Source organism: Camarhynchus parvulus, chromosome 2, assembly GCF_901933205.1.
Source record: "Camarhynchus parvulus chromosome 2, STF_HiC, whole genome shotgun sequence".
Classification (NCBI taxonomy): Eukaryota; Metazoa; Chordata; class Aves; order Passeriformes; family Thraupidae; genus Camarhynchus; species Camarhynchus parvulus.
In genome coordinates this window covers 39,224,813-39,247,208 of record NC_044572.1, presented here as the reverse complement: position 1 = coordinate 39,247,208, position 22,396 = coordinate 39,224,813, and the positions used below count along the sequence as shown (strand labels likewise).

General features: G+C 40.1%; 1 protein-coding gene across 4 annotated transcripts in view; it reads left to right on the top strand.

Moving 5' to 3' along the window:
• The first annotated feature begins 1,930 nt into the window (after positions 1–1,930).
• TOP2B (DNA topoisomerase II beta) overlaps positions 1,931–22,396 on the top strand; it is a 61,792-nt gene continuing 41,326 nt past the window's right edge. For 3 of the 4 annotated variants that reach the window (XM_030943209.1, XM_030943208.1, XM_030943205.1), the window contains exons 1-3: positions 1,931–2,377; positions 19,905–20,078; positions 20,761–20,851. In XM_030943209.1, the coding sequence (XP_030799069.1) occupies positions 2,309–2,377; positions 19,905–20,078; positions 20,761–20,851 (334 nt within the window). In that variant the 5' untranslated portion in view covers positions 1,931–2,308. The remainder of the gene's footprint in view (positions 2,378–19,904; positions 20,079–20,760; positions 20,852–22,396) is intronic. The other variant, XM_030943207.1, reaches the window with a different exon arrangement.

Sequence of the window (22,396 nt, the reverse complement as noted above, 5' to 3'; positions counted from 1 at the left end):
AGCAAGCTCAAAATTGTGAAGCACTAGGCATAGCCCTGCAAGTGTTACCTTGTAGTTCTGCAAGACACACTCTTTATCTTGCCAAAAGTAGAAGAAAACACAGCCTACAGCTCGGAGGTACATGCAGCTGCTGGAAACTAGGCTGGAACAGATAACTTACTGTCCCTTCTGGCAGATGCCATTATTTTCCATAATCCCTATGCAGCACTTAGATATTAGTTTAATAGCTTCCTTAGAAACTGGCAGAGTAAAATTATGCTAAATAAGCAATATTTACTAGAAATTCTTCTGATCCTTCCCTTGAGGCATAATTGAACACTACTACTGACTCCTCAAAAGTGGCTGCTCCATTTCCAATCCCTTTACTCCTTAGGAAAAGCATTTTGCAAAAGGAAAATCCTTTAAATTATTGCTCTTCCTTTGAAATGGTTCTCTGATTTGTCTGCTAGTTCAGATGCAGTGCTCCTACTGATCCCTCCTTTTGAGACTTTACATTCTTAATAATTCAAGGAGTGGAACAGGCTGGACTAGGTAGGTCCTTTGCATTTTACACAGCAGAATGAAAATTGCTAATTGACAAGCTGTGTGTGTTGAAGCATTATCACAAAATCTGATTATAATATTTACAGGTTTATATATATATATATACACATTTGGTGCAAAGTATGTAAAACTACATATTTTTTGTGCCGATACCTAAAATGACATGAATTTTGGGCTTTGTACACACACTGGTTAGGAAGTAGATGTTTTTTGGCCACAGCATTTTTTTCAAAACGGCGAATAGGGTTGTATTACACAGGGATGTGTGCTGTGTACAGAACGGGGTGCTGTGCTGTGTGACCCTCTATGAGGACTTCACAGGCTGATGCTCAAATGTAGGATAAAGGTCTGTGAGCTGTCCGAGTTAAAGAGCTCCTCAGGCCGATTCCCAGAGCCCAGAAGAGGGCAGTGGATTGTAAACACTCTCCTGCCTGGAGCCCTGAGACTTCCACCCTGCTGGTACCGCCGCAGGTCACAGCGCTGGCAATTGCAGGGACCAGTTTCGGGGCTGGCGGGAGGGGGGCAGCTGCCCGCCGTGCCCCCGAACACCCGGCCCACCTACCGCATCACCTCTTCTCCGCCCCGCATCGCAGCATCATCCACCCGGAGCACCAGGGAAACGGGACAGCCGTGCACTGCCAGTCCCCGCATCAGTTTCCCTGTGCGGTTACGGGAAAGGGAAGCATCTCCCTGCCCGGCGTCGCAGAGCGGGAAGATGGGCTGAGGGAGCCCGTCGCTGACCCGGCAGCTGAGCGCCGCTTCGCCGAGGTCCCTATCCCGATCCAGCCGCCCCATCCCTATCCCGATCCAACCGGTCCGCCTCCCCTCGCGCCGCCCCCCGCGCGCGCCGCAGCGCCCCCGTGCGGGCCCTTCGCGCCCTGTTGCCACCCTCGGTGACGTCACACGCGGCCTCTCTTTCTGGCTTCTCGGATTGGCCGGCGCCCCGCGCAGCCTTCCCGCCTCCAGCGCGCGATTGGCGGGTTAGCCCGTGATTGGCGGGCAGAAGGCGCGGGGGGAGAAGAGGCCCGGGCCGGCTGTGCGGGGAGAAGCGCCGCGGCGCGGACGCCGAGCGGGGCCGGCGCGGTTATTTATTGTCTACGCGCGGTGTCCCGGCGGCGGCAGCGCTTCGGGGCTTGTGTGGGGAGAGGAGGGGGAGGAGGCGACGGCGGGGGAGCGGCGCCGGGCGCCGGGACGCGGGGTGGAAAGAGGAGGGGAGGAAGGAGGGGGCCGGGCCAGCCCCGGGTGTGCGTGTGTGCGGGGGGCGCGGGTCTGCGCGGGAGCGCGCGCGCGCGCGAGGGGCGGGAAGGGAGGGAGTGAACGAGGGAGGGAGGGGACGAGGGAGGAGGGAGGGAGGGAGGGGGAGATTTTTTTATTATTAATCTGTTTTCCGGGCCTTTGTGGCTGCGGGGGGGGGACGGCCCGGGGGTGAGGAGGAGGGCGGGAGGCAGCAGCGCTACGGCGGCGATAGCGGTGGCTGTTGTTGCCGCCGCTGCCGCCGCGAGGCGAAGGGACCGGCCCGTCGTCCCTTTAAACTAGCGAGAGCCGCAGGCCCGGCCGGGCCCTCCCTCCCTCTCGCTGCCTCCCCGCCGGCGGAAGGGGCGCTTTGTGCGGGCCCCTCGGCCGCCCTTCCTCGGTGCCGGGGCTCCGGTGAGGGCGCGAGAGGCGCGAAGGGCGGGCGCGGAGCGGCCCCAGGCGCGGTGTCGGTGCCGGCCCTCCCGGCCGCCTCCGAGCGCCCTCGCCTCGGCTGAGGAGAGACGGGCAGAAAATGGCAAAGTCTGGAGGAGGAGGAGGAGGAGGAGGCGGCGGCGGCGGCAGCGGGGGCCTGACTTGGGTGGTAAGTTGTGGGGCTGCATCTTGTTGTTCGTGGGTTTTGCTACTCGTGTTTTGTTGTTATTACTATTATTTCTGTTTGCGTCCCTTGCGTGTGTGGAAAGAGCGCGGATTGGCTTTGAAAGGAGGGAAGAAGCTGAGGGAAGGCGCTGGGGGCTGGCGTGGAAAGCGAAGCGCTGTGGAGCCGCCGCTCTGTGGAGGGCTCCGGGATAGGAGGAGGAAGACTGGGCTTGGAATTGATGCTACAGGAGTGGAGATTTTATCCCTCTGGGGGGCTTCTCGGGGTGCTGGGAGCCGTGTGGAAGAGGTCACTCTTTGAGCAAACAGGTGGGAAGCTCCCGGGGGTAGCGGATGGGTCATCAGGGCTGTCTTGAAGTCGCTGTCCTCCAAAGCGAGATGTGGTCTGTCTGTCTGTATGTCGTTCCGCCAGAGTTGTGGGTATTGCCTCTTGTTCCTAGAGCAAAGCCTTTGCAGGCTAGCAGAGGGTCTTTGTGTTGTTCCCATTTTCTTTTCCAACTGTGCGTGAAGACAATACCCGAAGTTCCCAAGTTTCAGAGACAGGAAGCAGGAGCTGTGTGCTTGAAGTTCCATCTTGGCATTCAACTTCATCATCCTCCAGAAGTTGTAACTCTGTAGCAGACCCAAGAAGGGGGTGTTTTGCTGCCTTTCCTGGATTGGTCGGAGGTGTTAAGATTGGAGAGGGTGCTGGTGATAGCTGACTTTAGAACTGGTGAATCCTTTTGAGCCTCCTTATGGTCCTTTGAGAGTGCTGGCTCCCAGTGTTGAGGTGCTTCCCTGGTCGGCAGTAAGAGCGGATGCTCTCAGGTTTTGGTGAGACCTGAGAGGAAGGAGGAGCAAAGGTGACCTGAAGGGGTCTGGTTCAGCCAATCGGTAACTCACCGCCTTTCTCTTGCTCCGCGTAGAGATGTAACTTCTTTAATGTTTAAGCAGAAGACACTAGATCTTGATGGACAGGTATCTTTGGTCAGGCACATGTGCTTTCCAGAGGTGGGAACTTTTAACGAGTCTTGTTAAACTGAATAACAGCAAACTTGTTCTTGGGTCCCTCTACATCTTGGAGCTGTTGAAAATGAAGTATTATTGGAGTGAACAAATCCTGTGTGTTCTGATGGTGGACTATTTCCATGGACCTAATTACTGCATTTTATGTTGGTAATTCTCTTTAATTTCCAAAAGCTGCCAGCATGGTAAGGTATATTATAAAAAAAAAGTGCAAGTTTCTGGGTGTGCCACTTGAAATCACACAGTTTAGCCATGGGAACATGTCTAAGTTGAGAAGCTATTCTCCTTTCTTTTCACAATACTTTACAATATTTATCAGCTGTGGTCTTTGGATGGCTCTTCAGAATCAAGATTTTACCATCTAGGTTTGACCAAGTAATTGAAAGTTTTACAGCTCATACAGAAAACTGCAGAATGAAGTGTGAAAATTACTGAATAGGCATTTTTATTGAAACATGTTCTTAAATGTAATGGGGTTGAAATTATGGTGAGTCAACAGTTTCCTACAACTGGAAATGATCAAACTTTTCATTCTCTAAAAGCAGTAAAAGTTAAAAGTGTTTTTGTCAACTCAAGAGTAGTTGTAGGGAAATAATTGGATTTTAGTTGAAACTGTTGATTTATTTTTTCAGAAAACAGTGGGACATTCTTTCTTTCTCTCATGTACATTTTAAATGGTGAAGGTAGGATTTCTGAGCCAGCTCCTAAAACCAGACCTGTTCCATGTCAGCTGTAGAACACTGGCATGCAAAAGAACAATATTGTTGTAGCACTGAATTGAATGGGGCCATGGCCTGTGTGCCAAGCTGAAAAAACCCTTGGTTTAGGTGGTGGTTCATTTGTAGATGATCATATACTGTCCTTGAGGAGGGTGAGAGGGTCAGAGGTAGGGACAGAATAGTTTCAGCTGTCTGGCTTTAATCTGCTTGCCATATATCTGCTGGATATGCAACCACTTGCAGTTCAGTTGTAGGTTGTTTTGAAACCACCTTGATTTTTTCAGAATTCTTGCCAGTGTGTTGAAACCACCAGGATGCTTCTCTGTCTGAGTAATGTATTCTCTGTAGTTTGTGGTTTCTTAATAAGACCACGAGTTAAACAATTGAAGGGTAACAGAAGAAAGTCTGGCCCTAAAGATGAAGAATCATTTAAAACTTGGTGGGATGTGTACATAATCTAGTTGCTCACATTTTAGTAAAGAGTTGCATGTGCAGCTTCAGCTTTGGGTGTGATTCAAAGAGCATGCTTGTAGGTAGGAAAGAAATTACATGCAGTCGTGAAAAAGGAAAGATACTTCCTATAATAGAGAATTTACCCTGGAGTGAATTTCATAATGAGACATCATACGAGCATCAGGTGATACCTGATTTTACTTTTAAAAGAAAGAAGAATTAAATGTTCATGGAAACAAACAGGAAGTCATCTGTGTTTTCAGCTGTAACAGGATTTGAAGAAATATAACTAGTTAGGCACAATTACTAATGATGGGAACACATGAGAGTACAAAAAGTGACATGTGTATTGGGAAAATAATCTAGCATTATTTAACTGGAGACATACCAAGATAACTTCTGATTTATAAAATGTACTTGCTTGGTTTTTTAATAGCTCATTGTTTCCTTGGTCTGGTTGATGATTTTCTGAAATCGACTTGCAGCTCTGCACACTGATAGTTGGTAGAAGTTGGAGTTTTGACAGAGTGATATAAATTACTTTTGGTGGGTGATCTCCAAGTGTCGCTCACAAATGTGCTAAGTTGTATTAAGAGTTAACTAACTCTTAATACCTTAACTCTTAAGAGTTAACAAAGCGTGGATTTGTAACTAGGAGAGTTTTCACTGGTGAAACATAATGGCGTTTTCTAATGATAGAAAAACTTACTGTGAACAAAAGAAATAATTCTTCAGCCTCAGTGTGTGTTTAGGAACTACAGAAAATGAATTGTAATGGCGCAGTAATAGGATTTAATTAGTTTTTATAAATATGCCTTTTATGGTGAGAGTGAAGTCATTGTAAGTAACGCTTTGAAGTGCATTGGTTCTGATGCAATGGTAATGCTCACAAAACTGAGTATTTCAAACAAGCAACATTTAATCACTTAATTCTGTCAGTGTTTTCAAGACTTTTTCCTTGACCCTAAGAGCTATATGAGCCTGATAAACGGAAGCTGAGAGTGCTGATAAAAATTTAGGACTTTGAACACTACTTCCACTTTCCTGTCCTTGTGGAAAGGGACAGGTTTTGACTCTAGGAAATGCTAGCTTAAAGTGAATATATGCTGAGTGTTCATGTGACTTCTCTTTTAAAAAATATCATTGGTATCTGCTCTTTAGATGGAGTGGAATGGAAATAATGTATATTATTAGTAGGTGGAAATATTGCATATTTTTGGGTTATAATTCTTTGAATAAATATAGTAGCTGCATATTGGTAAATGAAAAGAAGCAGCCTTTCAATTAATCTAAATTCAGATATAAGCATCTTTCAGAAGATTCAGAGTTTACCTTAAAAATGAGGTAATTTTAACTTCATACTGTCATTTTTTTTAAATATGAAGAGTGAATGTAATTGATAAGATAGTAGGCTCAATATATATATTTTTTTAAAGCATCAACAAATAAAGCCCACCCTAATCCTATTAAAGGGATCTTGTCTTTTATTGTTTCATTTGAAATCAAATACGTTTAACTTAATAAAGGGATGACTTTCAGTTTGATTTGGCTTTTAATACATTCTGAGAGGGTTAAAACAAGTGCTCCTCTTGAATAATGTCCGATAACTTCTAGTGATGTGCCATAACTCACCGCTTATGGCTTCTGCACTGGGTGGTTTTTAACTTTATGAGTAGGTTTTTTACATCTAAAATCTGACCTGGATCTCTGCTGCCCTGAGGATCTGCCCATCACTGCTACACTGAGCTTTGACCATTCCTCTGATTTGGGAGCAGGGGCTTTTGGATGGGAGCAATGCAGGAATTCCCTTCTGCCCATGTAGTACTTGGAGGGAGAGTGCTGGGCTGAGACAGCGTACCCAGGAGCTGCAGTGTGTTACTGCTCCGTCATGGGTCTGGGTCTATAAGCTATCAGGGTTCTGCCTGCCTCAGGTACAAACAGTTGGCAGGTATGGTCAGCAATATGAACAAATCCTAATGAAGTCTTCTGTTTTTAGAAATAGGCATACTGTCCTATAGGTGAACCAATGGTAAATGGTCCTTTATCCTTTTTATTGCTGTTCATTACTATGCTGTTCATTTCAAAGGAGGAGTAGGCGGCAGAAGTTCCTTCTCCTGAGTCCTTTAGGCCTTTTTAGTTCCCTCTCCAGAGCCAGGTTAGAGCTCAGAATTAGCTTTCTGTTCTTTGCGTTTCTTTATCTGGATCGGGCCTTCTGTTTCTCCGCTGGTGCAGCTGGGCCAGGGCGCAGTTGTCACATACGTAACACTTGTTACATGTGCTGTTAGCTTGTCTTATCTTTCCTCTGCTACGCTGTGGTGCCTGCAGAGCAGGCGGGGCGTGGGGGAAAACTCTTTGTGTTGTTGCCGATCCTTGTTTCAGTGCTCTTCTCTTCCTTTATATGAGTGTCCATCTTTTGCTATTGTGGTGACCAGGGAACTGGGAGGTTTCGTGTCCTGTGTGTCCTTACCCTCCCTCCCCCTCCTTTTTTCACAGTTATACAATGAAAGGAAGGTCAGACCTGAAAGACGTGCCCCAATTTATGGATATTAATATTTACTTTTGCTAAACAGAATGAGTTTTGTAGGCTTTGAGCTGTACAGTTATATCTGACAGTTGAGGGGAAGCAGCATTCCCTCCCTGTCCTGTAGTATTCCTGATTCTGCTGCCCTTAAGGAAGCAGTGCTGTAAAGCGATGTCATGACTTCCCTGGATATCCCAGTACCAGAGGGGAATGTTTGCGGCTCACTTGGGTGAGTCAGACACAATAGTTCTGAAGAGGGATTCCTCAGGTGTTTTGGTTTGCCTGCCAAAAAAAAAAGTGGTTGCTTCTTATCCTGTACCGTCCACACCAGCATTCATTAAGTACTTTTGTTGTCCAGTCTTCTCCTTGTCAGAGTGCTGAATAATGCAGGATCAAAGTGGTAGAGGTGATATCAGGTGGAGGCTTGCTACTGGAACAGGATCGGGGCCACATCTTGGACAGCAGCTGAGCCAGTCCCACAGCTCAGGGTGTGCCTCTGCACCCTCTGTATTCCGAACTGGGAGGAATCCTTGTTCTGGCATAGGTGAAAGAGTGATGGATGCATAGGAGTGGGGAGCTCAATTGTACCCAAGTCTAGGAAGGGATGTATAGCTCAGGGTTTGGGGAGGAATTCATTTTAGAAGGTTTGTGGGCAGTTACTTTAGGTGTTCAGGGAGGAACGGTGTACATTTGAGCGCATGCCCTCTGTTAATATTTGACCTGTGAGACTTGTGTGTGTGTGCATTTAATTTCTAAGACACCTGTGGCTGTATTGTGCTAGTAAGTAAGGAATTACTTTATTTGGACAGATAAAGTAAGCTTAACAAATAAAAGAACATACAAGTAGTCTAAGATAGACACCTTATATCTGAAAAAATTACTGATTAAATTTAGATTTCATTTGCATTGACTTGATTTTTCCAGAAGTAGGTTTTTACCTTGCAACTAAACTGTCTTGTGTGTCTATGTGCAAAGGCAGTCTGCAAATGCATGTTTATGTTTCAGTTAATTAAAAGCAGCACATGTGATTAATAGCTGATGGATGGGAGTGATTCCATCCCTGGGAGTGAGTTTTTATATATATATATATATATATAATAGATTATATATAGAAAATTTAAGAATGAAAACTGTTACAGAAAACTTAATTCTCATTTGAAACAGTAAATTTCTTGCAAGCCACCCACAGTGAAAATATTTTCCTGCATTAAATAGGTGCTTTGTGAATGTTTTCAAAAGCAGATTGAGAAAAAGAATACATAGTTCTATATGTGTATAACTGTGTGAAGAAGTTTCTTTTGAAAATTGCGTGCTTGGAAACATAGTGGTGTCTTCTCAAGTACTTGTACTGGAACACAAGTACTTTGGAAGAATGTTTTTTAAGGCTATTATTCCAGATTTAAAGTAAATTCTAAATTAAGGCATATAAAATGTTATTACATAACGTTGAAAATAAATACTAAAACTTCAACTATGTTTTAAGTTCTAGCAATAAAAACAAGGTGTCAAGATCAAATGCCAAATATTTATTGGTGTTGCAAATACAGAAGAAAACTGTTTCTCATAAGTGAAGTGAAAAACCAGCTCTTAGTAATTTTTATTCAAAAGTGTTTCCTACCCATATTCTTCAGGTATTTCAGTAAAGAGTACTCAAAAGTTTTGTGTGAAAAGCAGGAAAATATTTGTCCCCTCCTTGACAAGTGAGCATCAGATCTGCTATTTTTAAAATTTCACCATGATTGCAAATGCTTTTACTCTTATGAACTAAGTCTTTTTATGTTGTGTTTTGAAGAGAGTTGTTAACTTATTCTATGATATCAGCTCATCTAGTTTCATTTAATAAAGCTATTTTAATATCCTGTCTGTGTCTCAATGCAATTCCAATTTACATAAAAATACAGTTTGCTACTGAAAGTAAGCTACTACTTATATTTTTTTTTATTTTGTGAAAGTGATAAATCTGTGTATTTGTTACACTATGCACATCTAGCAATTTTAGTGGGGTTTTTTCAGCAAGTTAGCAAAAACGGTGTTAGCCAAGTTAGTGTAAAATCTATTTGAGCTAGAACATGTTTGAAAGGTTCAAACCTAAACATCAAATCTATATTTTCCTTTGGACATAATTTGAAAAGCTACCTTAAAGGAAAAAAAAAGGGAAATATGTAAAAAAGGATTAAAATGCTTAATCTACCTTTTTTTCCTGATTTGTGGAGTAGAATTGCAGTTGAGATATAAACAGTCCTCCTCTCATGGATACGACATCTTGATATTTTTTGCTCTTTTTTACTGAATGAGTGGGCCTAGTTAGTCTAGGATTTCCTGTTCCTTCTTCAGACATTGGAAACTTATGAGAAGGGCAAATGTATTAAAAACTGGGCAAATGTCTACCTTAGTGAGGTACCAAGAACTCACACCATCTTCCTCAATCTCTGTAGGAATCTTTAAGGAGAGAGCAAGAAATAATATTTTCTTGTCATGACAAAATACAGGAGCCATAAGATAACGGCGAGAAGTTATTTTCCTATAAATCAAAAGAAGCTGAGATAAAGTAGAGGAAAACAATAATAATAATAAAAAAAAGCTCTTGCAACCAGATAACTTGATATGTAATATTTCCCTAAGAACAGTTAGAATTCTGGGGTCATCCCCTAAGCAGGGCATCTTTACTTATGAGAAATGGACAGTGTGAGCTTCAGAGGAGATATTTCCAGCTGTGTATTCCATGGTGGCTCTGGGCTATTTGGAGTTTTTAGGAACAATAGTGTAGTAGTGTGTGAGCATTTCAGTCCTGTGTTTTATTCTCCAGTTGTGTGCCATGATATGAAGGTACAAGAATGGCAAGGTGTCTGGGGAAAAATAACTTTGTCTCAGTCCATCTGATATAGAGAGTTCTACTGCCTGAAGTCATCCAGGCTGTTACTCCATGTGTCAGCATCAAGCTTTTTGTTGGCTGAGGTAGTGGTTTTTGTCATACTCTGTTTAGTGATCCTAACTTAGGGTTTTCCACCACTGTTGTGTTAAAGCATCATCATGGAAAACTTTGAGGTGTCATGTCACAATCTTGGAGTAAAAGGGAGGCAAGCTGCTTGGAGGAGAGAAGTTGCAAGAAGTGAGGCAGTTATTCTTTTTTGGTATTAGGTAGATCCAGAAGATCTACCTAAGGTAGATCTTTAAGGTTTTTCTTAAAATCTCAAATAGGTGACTGTACAAGCATGTGAGAAATTGGCTGGGGGCAGAGGAAGAAGTTCCTTCCTGGTTTGCTGGTGGAGACAGAGGCAGATGGTCCAGATGCTTGGGAGAAAACAAACCCACAGTTGTATCATGTTAACCTGCTCTTCCTTATATTTGTTAAATCTTTCAGAATATGCCATGCAGACTTTCTTCTTTCAGCTTCTATCAGCTGAGTGATAAACATGCACGTCAGGTAACAGAAAGGTGATGAAAATGCAAAACAACTTAAAAATTAATCTCAAAATATATTTGAAGTTATTTTATGAGTCTTTTATATGGTACCTTTTATGGAGAGGTTGATTCTTCTGCCTGCCAAGACACAATTCTTAAATAGCAAATTAAAGGGTAGAGTTTTGATGATCTTCAAGATTGTCAGCACTTTTAATGAACAATCCTGAAAGACTTTTCCTAATGACTTCTGTAGGAATGTTGTGGGAGGATGAGTGGCTGAGGAAGAGATGGGAGTTTTGGAACAGCATTAAGGGTTTATTGACTCATTGATGCATCTGTTTTCCTCCTTCTAAATTGCTGTCAATGTCTGGAAAACCAACCCTCTGTTCCTTTCTCAAGGAATTTACTACAGGAGTGAGACTAGAATTTGTAGTATATTTATGAGGCTTATAAAACGTTTCAAGGCTTGTAAAGTCTCCAGAGGAGGAGTAGATGTTGAATAGTAGGAGCTGAGCAATTAAACTCAAGCAGCTTTTTTTTAAGGAACACTGGATTCATATTTATTTTAATGTAGCAGAAAAAAAAAAGATTTTAAAACTAGAGAATACCAGAAAATGTGGCTGTCTTATAATAGGTGCTTCTAATTATAAAAAAAGTAGTTTTTAGTGTGGGCCAAATGTTGTATGGGGTATGAATGTTCAGTGTTTGGGACAGTTTTTTTAAAAGAAAAAAAGCTCATTAATTTTAATTTATGTGGTGCCTTGTGTTAAGTAAATATGTTGCTGTTGCTTTTCTGTGGAAGGTTCCAGGGAGGAGACTTCTAATAGTTTCTACTGATCATATTGCACTCCTTTTTAGGGCACCATGTGTATTAAAAGTGTGAAAAACCCATGTATCACAGTCAAGGTGTTTTAGTATTTCAATGCAAAGTAGACAGGCAAATAACATAAAGGTGTGTTATTATAAACAAATTCTAATATACTGATAGCTGTTACATTTGTGAGAGTCTAAGAATTTGCTTTTCTTGTTCAGCGGAGGATTGCTTCCCACTGAAGAGTGCAGCTGGATCAGTAACCTCTGAATGACTTTTGGGCTCTCCTCTATTACTGATTTGGTGTGAGTGGTAGTCCAGAGCCTGACCAGAAAATCTGGGTTTGGGGTGCTCTGCAGAATGAAATCTTTATGTATGCCAGTTAACATGAGCTCAGAAACTGCCCTGTTGGATTTGCTCTCTCCAGGTGCTGTCTTGCACCGTGAACCATCTTGAATGTTGCCTTAGTCCTGCCCAAAGTTTTTTCTAAAGTTTGTTTGTTAATAATGAAGATTGGTCAGCAGGGAAAAAAATACTGTGCAGTATGATATGGGTTCAAGCTGGCCATAGGACCCAGAGCATCTGAAAGAAAATATCACAGTGCTGATGTGATACTTGACATACAGCCTGTATGGGTTTCAAAGATTTTGTTTTTCAGAAACAAAAATCTGTGAGGATGTGGCAAATAATCCTTGCAATTGGGAAATGGAAATGAACTGTGATTCTGGAATACTTTCACAGTGCTCAAACTAGTCGTGCAGTAAAGCCTTAGGAAAAGGTCAAGGATGTGGGAAACACAGAGTTATAAAGAGGTGCAGCCAGATACTAATAACCTGAAGTTCAGATGTCAGAACCTCAAACTTTTTGATTTCTTGACTAGTGGAGGGCTTGTGTGTGAGCTGGCTGGTGAAACAGTGGACCAAACAGATTTGGGGATTCTGTCATCAAACAGCTTCAGCCAGTGGTTCCAAAGACCACTGGTACCAGAATCTGTAAAAAACAGTCATAAGGTCTTAAAGTATAATATTAATAAATTCCTTTTTGTGTTAGAGTGGTTTTTTGCTTGTCTCTGAATTTTAGCTGGAAATAAGAGGTTCTTAGAAGATTAATTTGTTTCCTGATCATCCATGATGTACTTTTTGATACCATGTGAGCAGTAAAATGTTTATTATTGGAATAGAACTTGTCAGTGGATAGACAACTAAAAAATTTCAGGCCAACAGAAAAATCTAGCAATAAAATTCAATTTAATTGTCATCATGCAAGGGCAGATATTAGACACCTGCTTTTAAAGAATATAGAATCTGAATGTATTGCAGGTTGTGTAGAAGGCTGTGTGAAATAAAGCATGACTGTTGCAGTACTAACTTAATATGACTGAAAATGAATTCACATTTAAAACAATATACATAATTTTCTGGTCAGAAGTAATTACAGTGAGCATACATATTTGCACAAAGGTGTTATTCTTCAAAAAGAATAGAGAAAGAAAATCCCTAAATTTTCATTTAAATCTTGTGTGCCTCTACGTTGTGTATTAATAATCCTAAAATAAAAATGATGCTACTTTTATGGTGTTTAGGTATTTACTAGGAAGATGAAGCTCTGTAATTCCAAGGGTGTCATTCCATCGTGCAGCTAAGCAATCTAGCAATACCTGTTGAAAAGTGTGGGGATTTTTTTTATCATATCCTCCTAGCTGTATGTTTCTCCTTTTTTCCTTGCACCACTAACTTGTCTGATTCTCTAGCAAGCTTGTTCAGAAAAGTGAGCTAGTGGACAGCTGGTTGCTTCTGGTTGATGAAGAATGGGGAGAAGCTCTGTTTGCTCCCTGAACCAGATTGTTGGGAGGTGGGTTTGATTTCACTGTAAGGAACAGAGGAGGGAAGAAAGAAGGAATTTTGCCCTTTTGGCAGCAATTAATAGTTTTGGTTTTTTCTGACAGGGAGATCTGGCCATTCTGAAGCTATTCCATAACTGGATCATCATCACTAAATTCCATGTAATGTGATGTTGTCAGAGTCCGGAGTGAAGGGTCAGAATCAGGGAATTAAAAAAAAAAAATAAAAATCAGGAATTTAAAATGAACAGGTGGATTAGTCTCACTGATGAGACTAGTTCTGGGTGAATTCTCTGGAAATTATCAACTTTGAGAAGGATGTGTTAGAGAGATTTAGTTCATGTCACTGATGGTATGCAACAGTCTATGGAAGTTTACTGTGGTAAAAGGGAACTGTTACTTTTGTGTGTTTTCATCTTGGCAGGAGAGCCCAGCCATTTGTTAAACACAGCAGGAGAGTGGTTTGTTTTGAATCTCCCTCCAGTTTTGTTTGCATGGTGGGAGGTATTCTCAGCCAGAGTTTTCTTTGGGAAGATTGCAACATGTTTAGGTAAAATTGTATTCCTTGTCAATTTTTCTAGGGCTAGAAGAGGCCATTATGATCCAATATGACACACTACAGTCAAGAGCATGTTATCTATAGAATTCCCTAGTAATTACCATAAGGCACCTATACACGTTTTCTTTTTTGTAGATACAGCATATCTCCCTCAGAAGAGGTAGTTTTGTTTTGAACTGTAATCTGTGGATTTCATTACTTAATTAACCTCCCAAGGTTTTACAGCTTAATTACACTCAAAATTTACTGTCTTGTCCCACTAAATGTGCTTATCCTACACTTTATTTAAGGAAATGTAGGACACGTGGCATGTACTTTTCTAAATTGTTATGTCTCAGGGCTGCATTTGCCTTTTTGAGGAGTATGTATCGGAGTATTCATTATATGGGGTAGTTTTATGAGTTTAAGGCAGAAAAGACAAAGCCAAAGGGAAGGAAACTTCTTGTTCACCTACATATTCTCTTCTAGTCTCATTTATGTTGTCTGCCAATGTAGGAAATGAGCCCTTTTCTTGCCATCTAATAGGGATAAGAAGGAATGGGCAGACTAAAGAAAAATGGTTTGTTAGTGTTGTTGTATGGAGATATTTTGCAATGGAGGAGACTGTGACAGTGAGCAATACAAAATTAAGTTTGTGTAAATGGGGAGAGACATTAATATTAACATTTTTCAGGTTTTTCAGCTTTCTGTGGTGTGGAATTAGTCTACTTAAGTAAGAGTGAAGTCTCCACTTAAAGTAAGGAGTCAAAGCAAGGATGTATATTCCAGCTATGTGAAGATTGAAACTGATGATGAAACCTGCCTTCTTTGTTGTAGCTTTATATGTTATTGTGTCTTTAGATAGGAATAGCTTTTCTCTGGTGCTGCCAAACTCTCTAGATCAAGTGTGTATTAAGATTTAGCTGTATTAAATACAGCTGTTTGCAACATAAGGAGCCAAACTCAGCGTGGTGGCTCAAAATGCAGAGAAAGATGACATGACCTGGTTCTAATTACAAAAAGGCAATAAAAAATCTCTAACTTAATATGGATTTCATACATGCCTTGTTAAACACAAAAATGTCAATGGGTGAGAACACAACATGAAAAAAAAAAAAGGCAAAATGTGAAGAAAGAAGATGCCAAAGCAGGATATGTGAGTTCATGGGTTGAAGGTAGACAGTAAAAGCCTTGTTGCCAAACTGTCCTCTATCAGCAGCTACTTGGGTTCTGGCTGTGGAGATCACCAAAGGAAAGGATGCAGCTTTCACATAGTACTAGATAAATTCATGGCAAAAACCTTCAAAAGGGAAGCTCTGCAGACATTTCAGTCATCCTGGGTTGATGATATTGTGGCAGTTGCCACAATAAGACCTGGTTGTGACAGCATGCACAACAGTGGTGATGTGTAACCTGTGCAGCAATTGCTGTCACCTGAGAATTGGGGTTTTTCTATCCAGTTGTCACTATGCTGTGTTTTAGAGCAATGTAGGGAGCTGGCACCATCGGAGGTCACTCTATAAAGTTTGACTGCATGTCTTTGAAAGAGGATGAACAGTGCAATAGGTTGTAGCTTTCCAAACTGCTTAAGCATGTTGTCTTACTGACTTATCCAGATGTGTGTATTTGTCATCAATCTGGAGGGTTAGAAAGTCCACAAGATTAATAAGAATTTGTAAAGTCTTGAATGTCACAAGAGCGTTGGGAAAGTCATACGCTGTGTCTAAAAAAATAATAAAAAAAATAATTAAAAAAAATTGGCAGCATTAAAATTGCAAAGCAGACCTTGAACATTGAGTAACCTGTAAGCAAACAAGCAAAAAGCAGTCCTACTGTGAAGCAGGAGACTTAAGCCCTTTGTGACACTTGGTTAATTCTCTTTAGGGGTTTTCTCATGAAACAACAGCTGATGCTGTTTTGAGAAGTGTTATTGAAGCTTTAACAATATGAAGATCTTTCATACAGGACAGAATACAAAAGGCATTCTTCAGACAGTTCCAAAATATACAGCAGAGATTGTCAGTTAAAGAGCACTGTGGTTAAGTGCTTGCCCAGTTTAAAACAAAAAAAGAAAGGCGGGGGAGGACTTTCCTGTTGGATTTATTTGTATTTTAAGTAGTAGAAATTCAGAAGTTGAAAACACTTAAATTTTATTTTGCTTTTTTATCAAGGAACACAAAATGTGAAGATTGTGGAGGATATTTGTGTCCTTAGATCTCTATCCTGTGTTTGGTGATGAAGATTTTCTCTTCTTTGGAATGAGTTCTGAGTGTCACTTGAACTCTAAAAATGTCCATTTGAGATGAGATAAAGATATTCAGAATTGGTTTTCTGGGTACAGCACAGCCCAAAATGCTTGGCCTGGGAAACTGCAGTTCTATGGACTTCTGATCCTTGCATACCTGCATAATTACATTCATTTGTAGAGTTGAATACTTTTGGGCTTTTGCTTTTATGCTTGTGTTTGAATAGCGTGTTAAATAAGTTCTGAATGTTTATAACACAAAAACCAGGGGTTTTTGCATGCAGAATATGTATGATTCTTGAAGTATTGTATGAATAAAATCATACATCATGAATAAAATCTGTCCTCTATGACAATGAAATGAACATTTAAGCTTGGCATACTTTGTGATGTCTTAATAAAAACTATAGCATTAAAATTCATTGAAGTTTTTAAGACTAGTTTTTTCCTTTTTTTTTTTAATCATGGAGCAGAAAGAAAATATGTTATGCTGATCCTCTGTGTATTTTTCTCCCTTCTTAAATCATACATTGTCATGTTCCTATGAGTGTGTTATAGACAAGAATGGACATAGGTGTCCCAGGGAGTGCAGTAGCAGAGGATCCTTACTAGTGCTGGTCTACAGCAAACCTCAAGTGTCCCCAAGAAGGGATGCTTCTGCAGGGCTAGCTCTTTTTGGGCAGTAGAGTTTGTTTAGCTGTCAACGTGACAACACGCTGTCCCTTGTCTATCAATGCGACAACATTTTGAAAGTATCATCTCAAAAGAAGATAGAGTTTAGATACTCTACATTTGTTACTGATAAATTGGACAGTATAAACTCCTCTAAACTGTCAGTAAGACTTTCACTGGAAAGTAGAAATGCATTTCCTAGCATTGTATTAAAGGCAATAGCTCGTAGATGTCCCTTCCCAATATTCTATTCTGTAACAATTTTTCCGAATCTCAAGCTACTCAGTCACAATCAAATGGACTTTTGCTAATCTTCTGACTCTTACTCTACTTGTCCCATAGCATTTTTGCTATTGGAGGTAGGAAAATTGTAGCCTAAATTTTTGGGCTAAGGTTTAAGTTCTCACTTTGTGTTAAAGTGTTTGCTGAGTTATGTTGCATGGTTAGATCCCAGTCCTCACACACTGGATAAGCAGAAGCATTTTGGAGAGCTGTCTCAGAACAGTCCTGAGAATATAATACTGATATACATGTCAGCTGAAGAACTGTCATGTGGTAACTGCCCATCACAAACTTCCCTGACTGTAAAAACTTCTTATGGCCTAAGAATTGAGAGCAATTGGAGCAGTTCTGTTTGAACAAGACTTTAATGGTCTTTCCACCTGGAATTCTTTTGCATTCTATATCAGTTGCATCTCCTTTCTTACATTTTTTCCAGCACTTATTTAATCTGAGAAATACTACATTATTTTCCTGCTAGTCACTGGTCCCTTCAGAACAAGTGAACATAGTAAAACAGTGTTAACAGAGCTGTGGGACCAGTAAGTGAGCTAAGGGTAATTCCTATGAGATATGATGTCAAAGATGGTAATAAAATAAAAAATATTTATATACATGTACAGTGAAACTCATTGGAAGCCTGGGCATCATTCACAGAACTACTTCAATGGAAAAAAAAAATGTTGCAACTCTTGGCAATGCTTCTGTAGTAACAATTCTTATTCCCCCTCTTCCATGTACCAGTTTAATGCGTCTATTTGCAAAGTTCTGTTCCTTTTCTGCTTGCTTAGTTGATCCAGTCTAATTTTTAGAGTGGTGGTGGCAGGGTTATCACAGTTTACAACCAAATAACTTGGAAGGCTAAATTAACTTGTATACCAAAACCCTCTAATCACCCACGTGATTTTGCAACTTCCCTGTGTGGCAGAAAATGAGATAGACTCCAGAATAGTCATGAGTGCTAATGTTGTGGTTCCAGCTCTGCTGTGTGTAATCCTGGTGAGGTTTGTGAGGTTCCCTGGGTTTTTTCCCCTTTTCCTCTGGATGCTGTCAGATACAGGAGTAGGTAATAGAGAATTTTGTTCTCATTTGGCATATTCAGGTTTACTTGTGGCCAAATAATTGGTTGTTGTCATCACTGTTGCACACAATCTGCCTCTCTCAAAGTTCTGGAAGTGTGCTTCCTAGAATTTCCATAAATAAACTAGAAAAATGTGATCTCTGAATCTGGAGGAGAAAGGTAATTTCCCATGTTATGAATAGAAATAAATGCTCTATTCTTGTGCTGGCTGGGCTGGGAGGGGGGAGGTGGAGAGGCATCAAAGCCTGAGTACAAGAAGCTGGAGAAGATAAATGAGATTAATATGAGGAAAATTGTGTGCATAGGTTGGTGTTTGGCCTTTTTGATTCGCTGAAGTTGGTAGTGTGAGTTCAGTATCCTTTGCTCCTTTTTCCTAAGGATTTATGTGCTTTCTTGCCCTTTGCTTTCAGTGCTATCTGAGGCTGCAACAAAAGCTAGATCGAGGGAGAAGTGATTGCGCTTCCTTTTGGCCACAAAATTTGCAGGATGACTGGTTAATTGAAGGTTGGAGTTTAGCCTGTATTTACTTTATATACACACATACTGGAAACAGCTAAATGAGAGGGAGAATATTTGCCTGAGTGGCAAGTGGGTTTTGCCCTCGTTATTTGTCTGGTGATGGTTTCTACTGGTCATGTAACATCTGCTTCAGAGTTGATAAAGCCCCTCTGAGAGAAGGAGGCAATTTCAGGTACTGGGTGGGTGGAGACAGAATTTCTTATATCTTCCTAAGCCAGGCAAATAAATCATGTGAGTTAAAGTTACATTTACTGGCATTTTTAAGATAATTCAGATAATTCCAATTTATAGATAGGAATGCATACTCTAAAACATCATTACTAGTCTCTTTGAATGCTTTTACTGTTTCAGAAGAGGGCTAGTCTTTATTTGGTTGTTCTGAGTTTAACCTTTTATTATGTGGTTTTCATTCAATGGCAAGGAAGTATCTATCAGGATAAATTGCTGAAAGTGCACCATATCTCTTTATCTCACCTCCCTCCCCATCCCAAAGTGGGTTAGTTTACCATAAAACTGTTCTTCAAGGTAGTATTCATAAAATCCAGACAGATTAGGCTTGAATTCTGTTTAAATTCTAACATTAGCCTATGTGATTCTCTCTTCTTATAGTTCTTGGTTTATTTAATAGTCATAGAATGACCTTGGTTAGAAGGGATCTTAAAGATCATTGAGTTCCAAACCCGCTGCCATGGGCAGGGACACCTTCCACTAGACCAGGTTGCTCAAAATTCCATCCAGCCTGGCCTTGAACATTCCCAGGGATGGGGCATACACAGCTTCTCTGGGCACCTATTCCAGTGCCTCACCAGCCTCACAGGAAAGAATGTCTTCCTAATATGTAATCTAAACCTACTCTTTCAGTTTGAAGCCATTCCCCCTTGTCATTCCTCTATATGCTCTTTTAAATAATGTCTCTCCTTTCATCATAAAGCATTCTGGGATTGTATCAGGTTTGATCACTTCAATAGAAAATGTAAATTATAGTAATTGAGGAGCCAGTAGGAAAGGCATTATAGTGTTTAAGTCCTGCTGAATGAATTGTCCTGACTATAATGTAAAAGTGTACTATTGCTGTTATCATTTGGAACATTTTCAGTGGTTTGGATTCAAATGCTTGTACACAAAATGGATGTTATAAATACTTAACCTGAAGAAATGGGTGCCTTTTGTGCTGTTGTTTCCTTATTTTGGTTTATTGTGCTTAGTAATTTGCTGAAGTTTGAATATACAACATTTTGTTAAGGATCTGTCATGTAATCTGTTGGTTTTTCTCTGGTGCAAGGATAGCTTTATTTTAATACATCTGAAAACTTAAAATTTAAATTGCATGACAAGTTTTGATTGTAATTTAAATCTGTCAGATTTTGTTTATATCTCAAGAGTGACAGATTGAATGAGATTGATTGTTGGTTTGGTTTGGTTTTTTAGACATTATTTGATAATCAGATGAATGCTTCAAAGAAGGAAGACTCAGAAAGCATTAATAAAAATGACACTTCAAAGAAGATGTCTGTTGAGAGAGTTTATCAGAAAAAGACTCAGCTTGAGCACATCCTCCTCCGTCCAGATACCTACATTGGGTCAGTTGAACCCTTAACTCAGGTAAGGGTCACTAAATTTACAGTCTTAATGGTTTTTATTGTTTTAATGAGGAAATGTCTCTTATGGTTATTAAATAGACACATCTCTGGTTTCACAGTTTTCTGAATTAGAAGGTTGAAAACTGTGGTCTTGTTTATGTATGCATGTGTAAGAAGGAGATAGGACTTGCTTTAAGGCATGTAGTGCTTAGTGCATCTGAAAAGATAGGATCAAAAAGTACTAAATCCAGTCAAAACACAAACACTCACCTATGTGTGTGAACAGACAGCTCTGTGTGTATAGATCTGTGCTCAGAAACATGCTTATGTGCACACACATATCTATGCATATTTGTAAGTAGCATTTATACCAGGTGCCAAAATGCTTTGGTCTCTTGGTTTAGGTAGAGAACAGAGAATTTAAGCCTCCTGCTGGCACTTTCTTCAGTTGTTTTTGTGAAGTTGTAAATTGCTTTGAACTTCACTGTCTGTACTGTTGGGAGTTCCCCGTCAAGCAGAAAATAATGGATTTTCATTATGGAATTCTTTGTGGGTACTGCTATAACTTCTGCAGACTTCTGCTTTTGTCTTGTATAGCTGCAGTAATCAGACTGTAAGAGGAAAGTTCCTGAAGGAAATAGATCTTAGAGAATCATAGACTGGTTTACCAAGACAATAAATACTTTTATTTTGTTTCCATGTAGTTAATGTGGGTTTATGATGAAGATGTAGGAATGAATTGCAGAGAAGTTACCTTTGTTCCAGGCTTGTACAAGATCTTTGATGAAATTCTTGGTAAGTATTTTTAACAACAATACTGCCTTAGCATTGTGGAGTACAAGCTTTTCTAAGTGCTCTCAAAGTACATCAACTTGTATCTAAGTTTAAATCCCAGACTTGATTCCTGCAAAATTATAGAGCGTAAAAATTTTAGTGCATTCTAGAACTACAGAACAGGTTAAAAGGGAAGACTTTTCAGCTGAACTTGTGAGAAAATGTAAATATTTGTTCCTGAATATCCAAACTAGATCATTCTTTATGATCAATATTGTTACAAGATTTTAATCTGTGAAGTGTTTTTAGGGCTACAATTTAAAGGGATATTTGAAAGAAGATTATTCCTCTGAAAGAATACAACTTCTGAGATGTCTGAGTGTTCACTTAGATCATCCTTTCATCACTCGTTAAAACTTCCTCCTCTACAGAGGGATAGTGGTGGTAGTTTTCATGAATCATTTCTACACTTCATACAGTTTTAAAATAAATGAGTATCATACTGCCATTAAAAAGCACTACAACTGAGGTGCAAAAAAATAATTTTAGAAAATTTTGTCAAAATTCTCTGAGTTACTGTGACTTACTAGTTGATGATATTCTGTTGGTGACAGGCACACAATAATCAGCAGTAGAGATGTGAAATATCTGAATACTGTGCTGTCTTCTGAACTGATCTAATTGACATGAAATCTTGGACTTATGAGCTTTTATGAAATTCTGTTTAAAGGATTGGTGGGGTTACCTCATAAATTAAATTATGGTCTACTGAGGTCAGTTTTGTTATGACCTTCATTAGGTTCATGACTTTTCTACATCTCTAAAATTGCTTTACAGCATTGCTGTCTTTGAAGCAATACATCTTTACCAGATGGAAAATAATGCCAAGTATTTTTTCAATATTATTTTTAACTTATTACTTAATTTGGTAAACATGGGAATGAAAACCTTTAATCACTTCTGTTTTGAGTGCTGCCTCATTGATGTAAGTTTTTTGGCTTTTCATGTTAGGGAGACCACTTCCCTATTGTCCCATTCAGAAGGAAGATCATATTCTGTCGTTATTGTAGCACTTCACAGCTTATTGCTGCTTTATGAAGCGCTGATAAGTGCTCCAGAGAGTGTGGTTTGAGAGCTAGGTGACAATGTAATAAAATTATGAAAATGGGACATTTTAGCTATGCATGCTTTTGAATGAAACTTCATGATATTAGCAAAAGCATTTTGGAATATCTGATCTTATACTAAGGTCCTTGTCAGCTGTTAACATATTGTACTGTGGTGTTTTGGGGTTTTACCTTCATCTGCTTCATGGATGATGAGACAGAAACTGAAAATGACTGTAATGTGTTTTCATGTTTAGTGGCCACAGTCACATTTCTGCTTCCTGTACTTAATATACATGGCAGTGCAATTTAACTAAATTCTGATAAGTGTTAATTTCCAGTTATCCATGTTTTGATCCTAATCTGTGTAGACTGTTAGTTACAAGTCTTGCAGGCTCTTTAAAGAGAGCTTTTGCTGCAGTCAAAACACTCCTTAATGAATGTGACTTTTTTGGTGGGT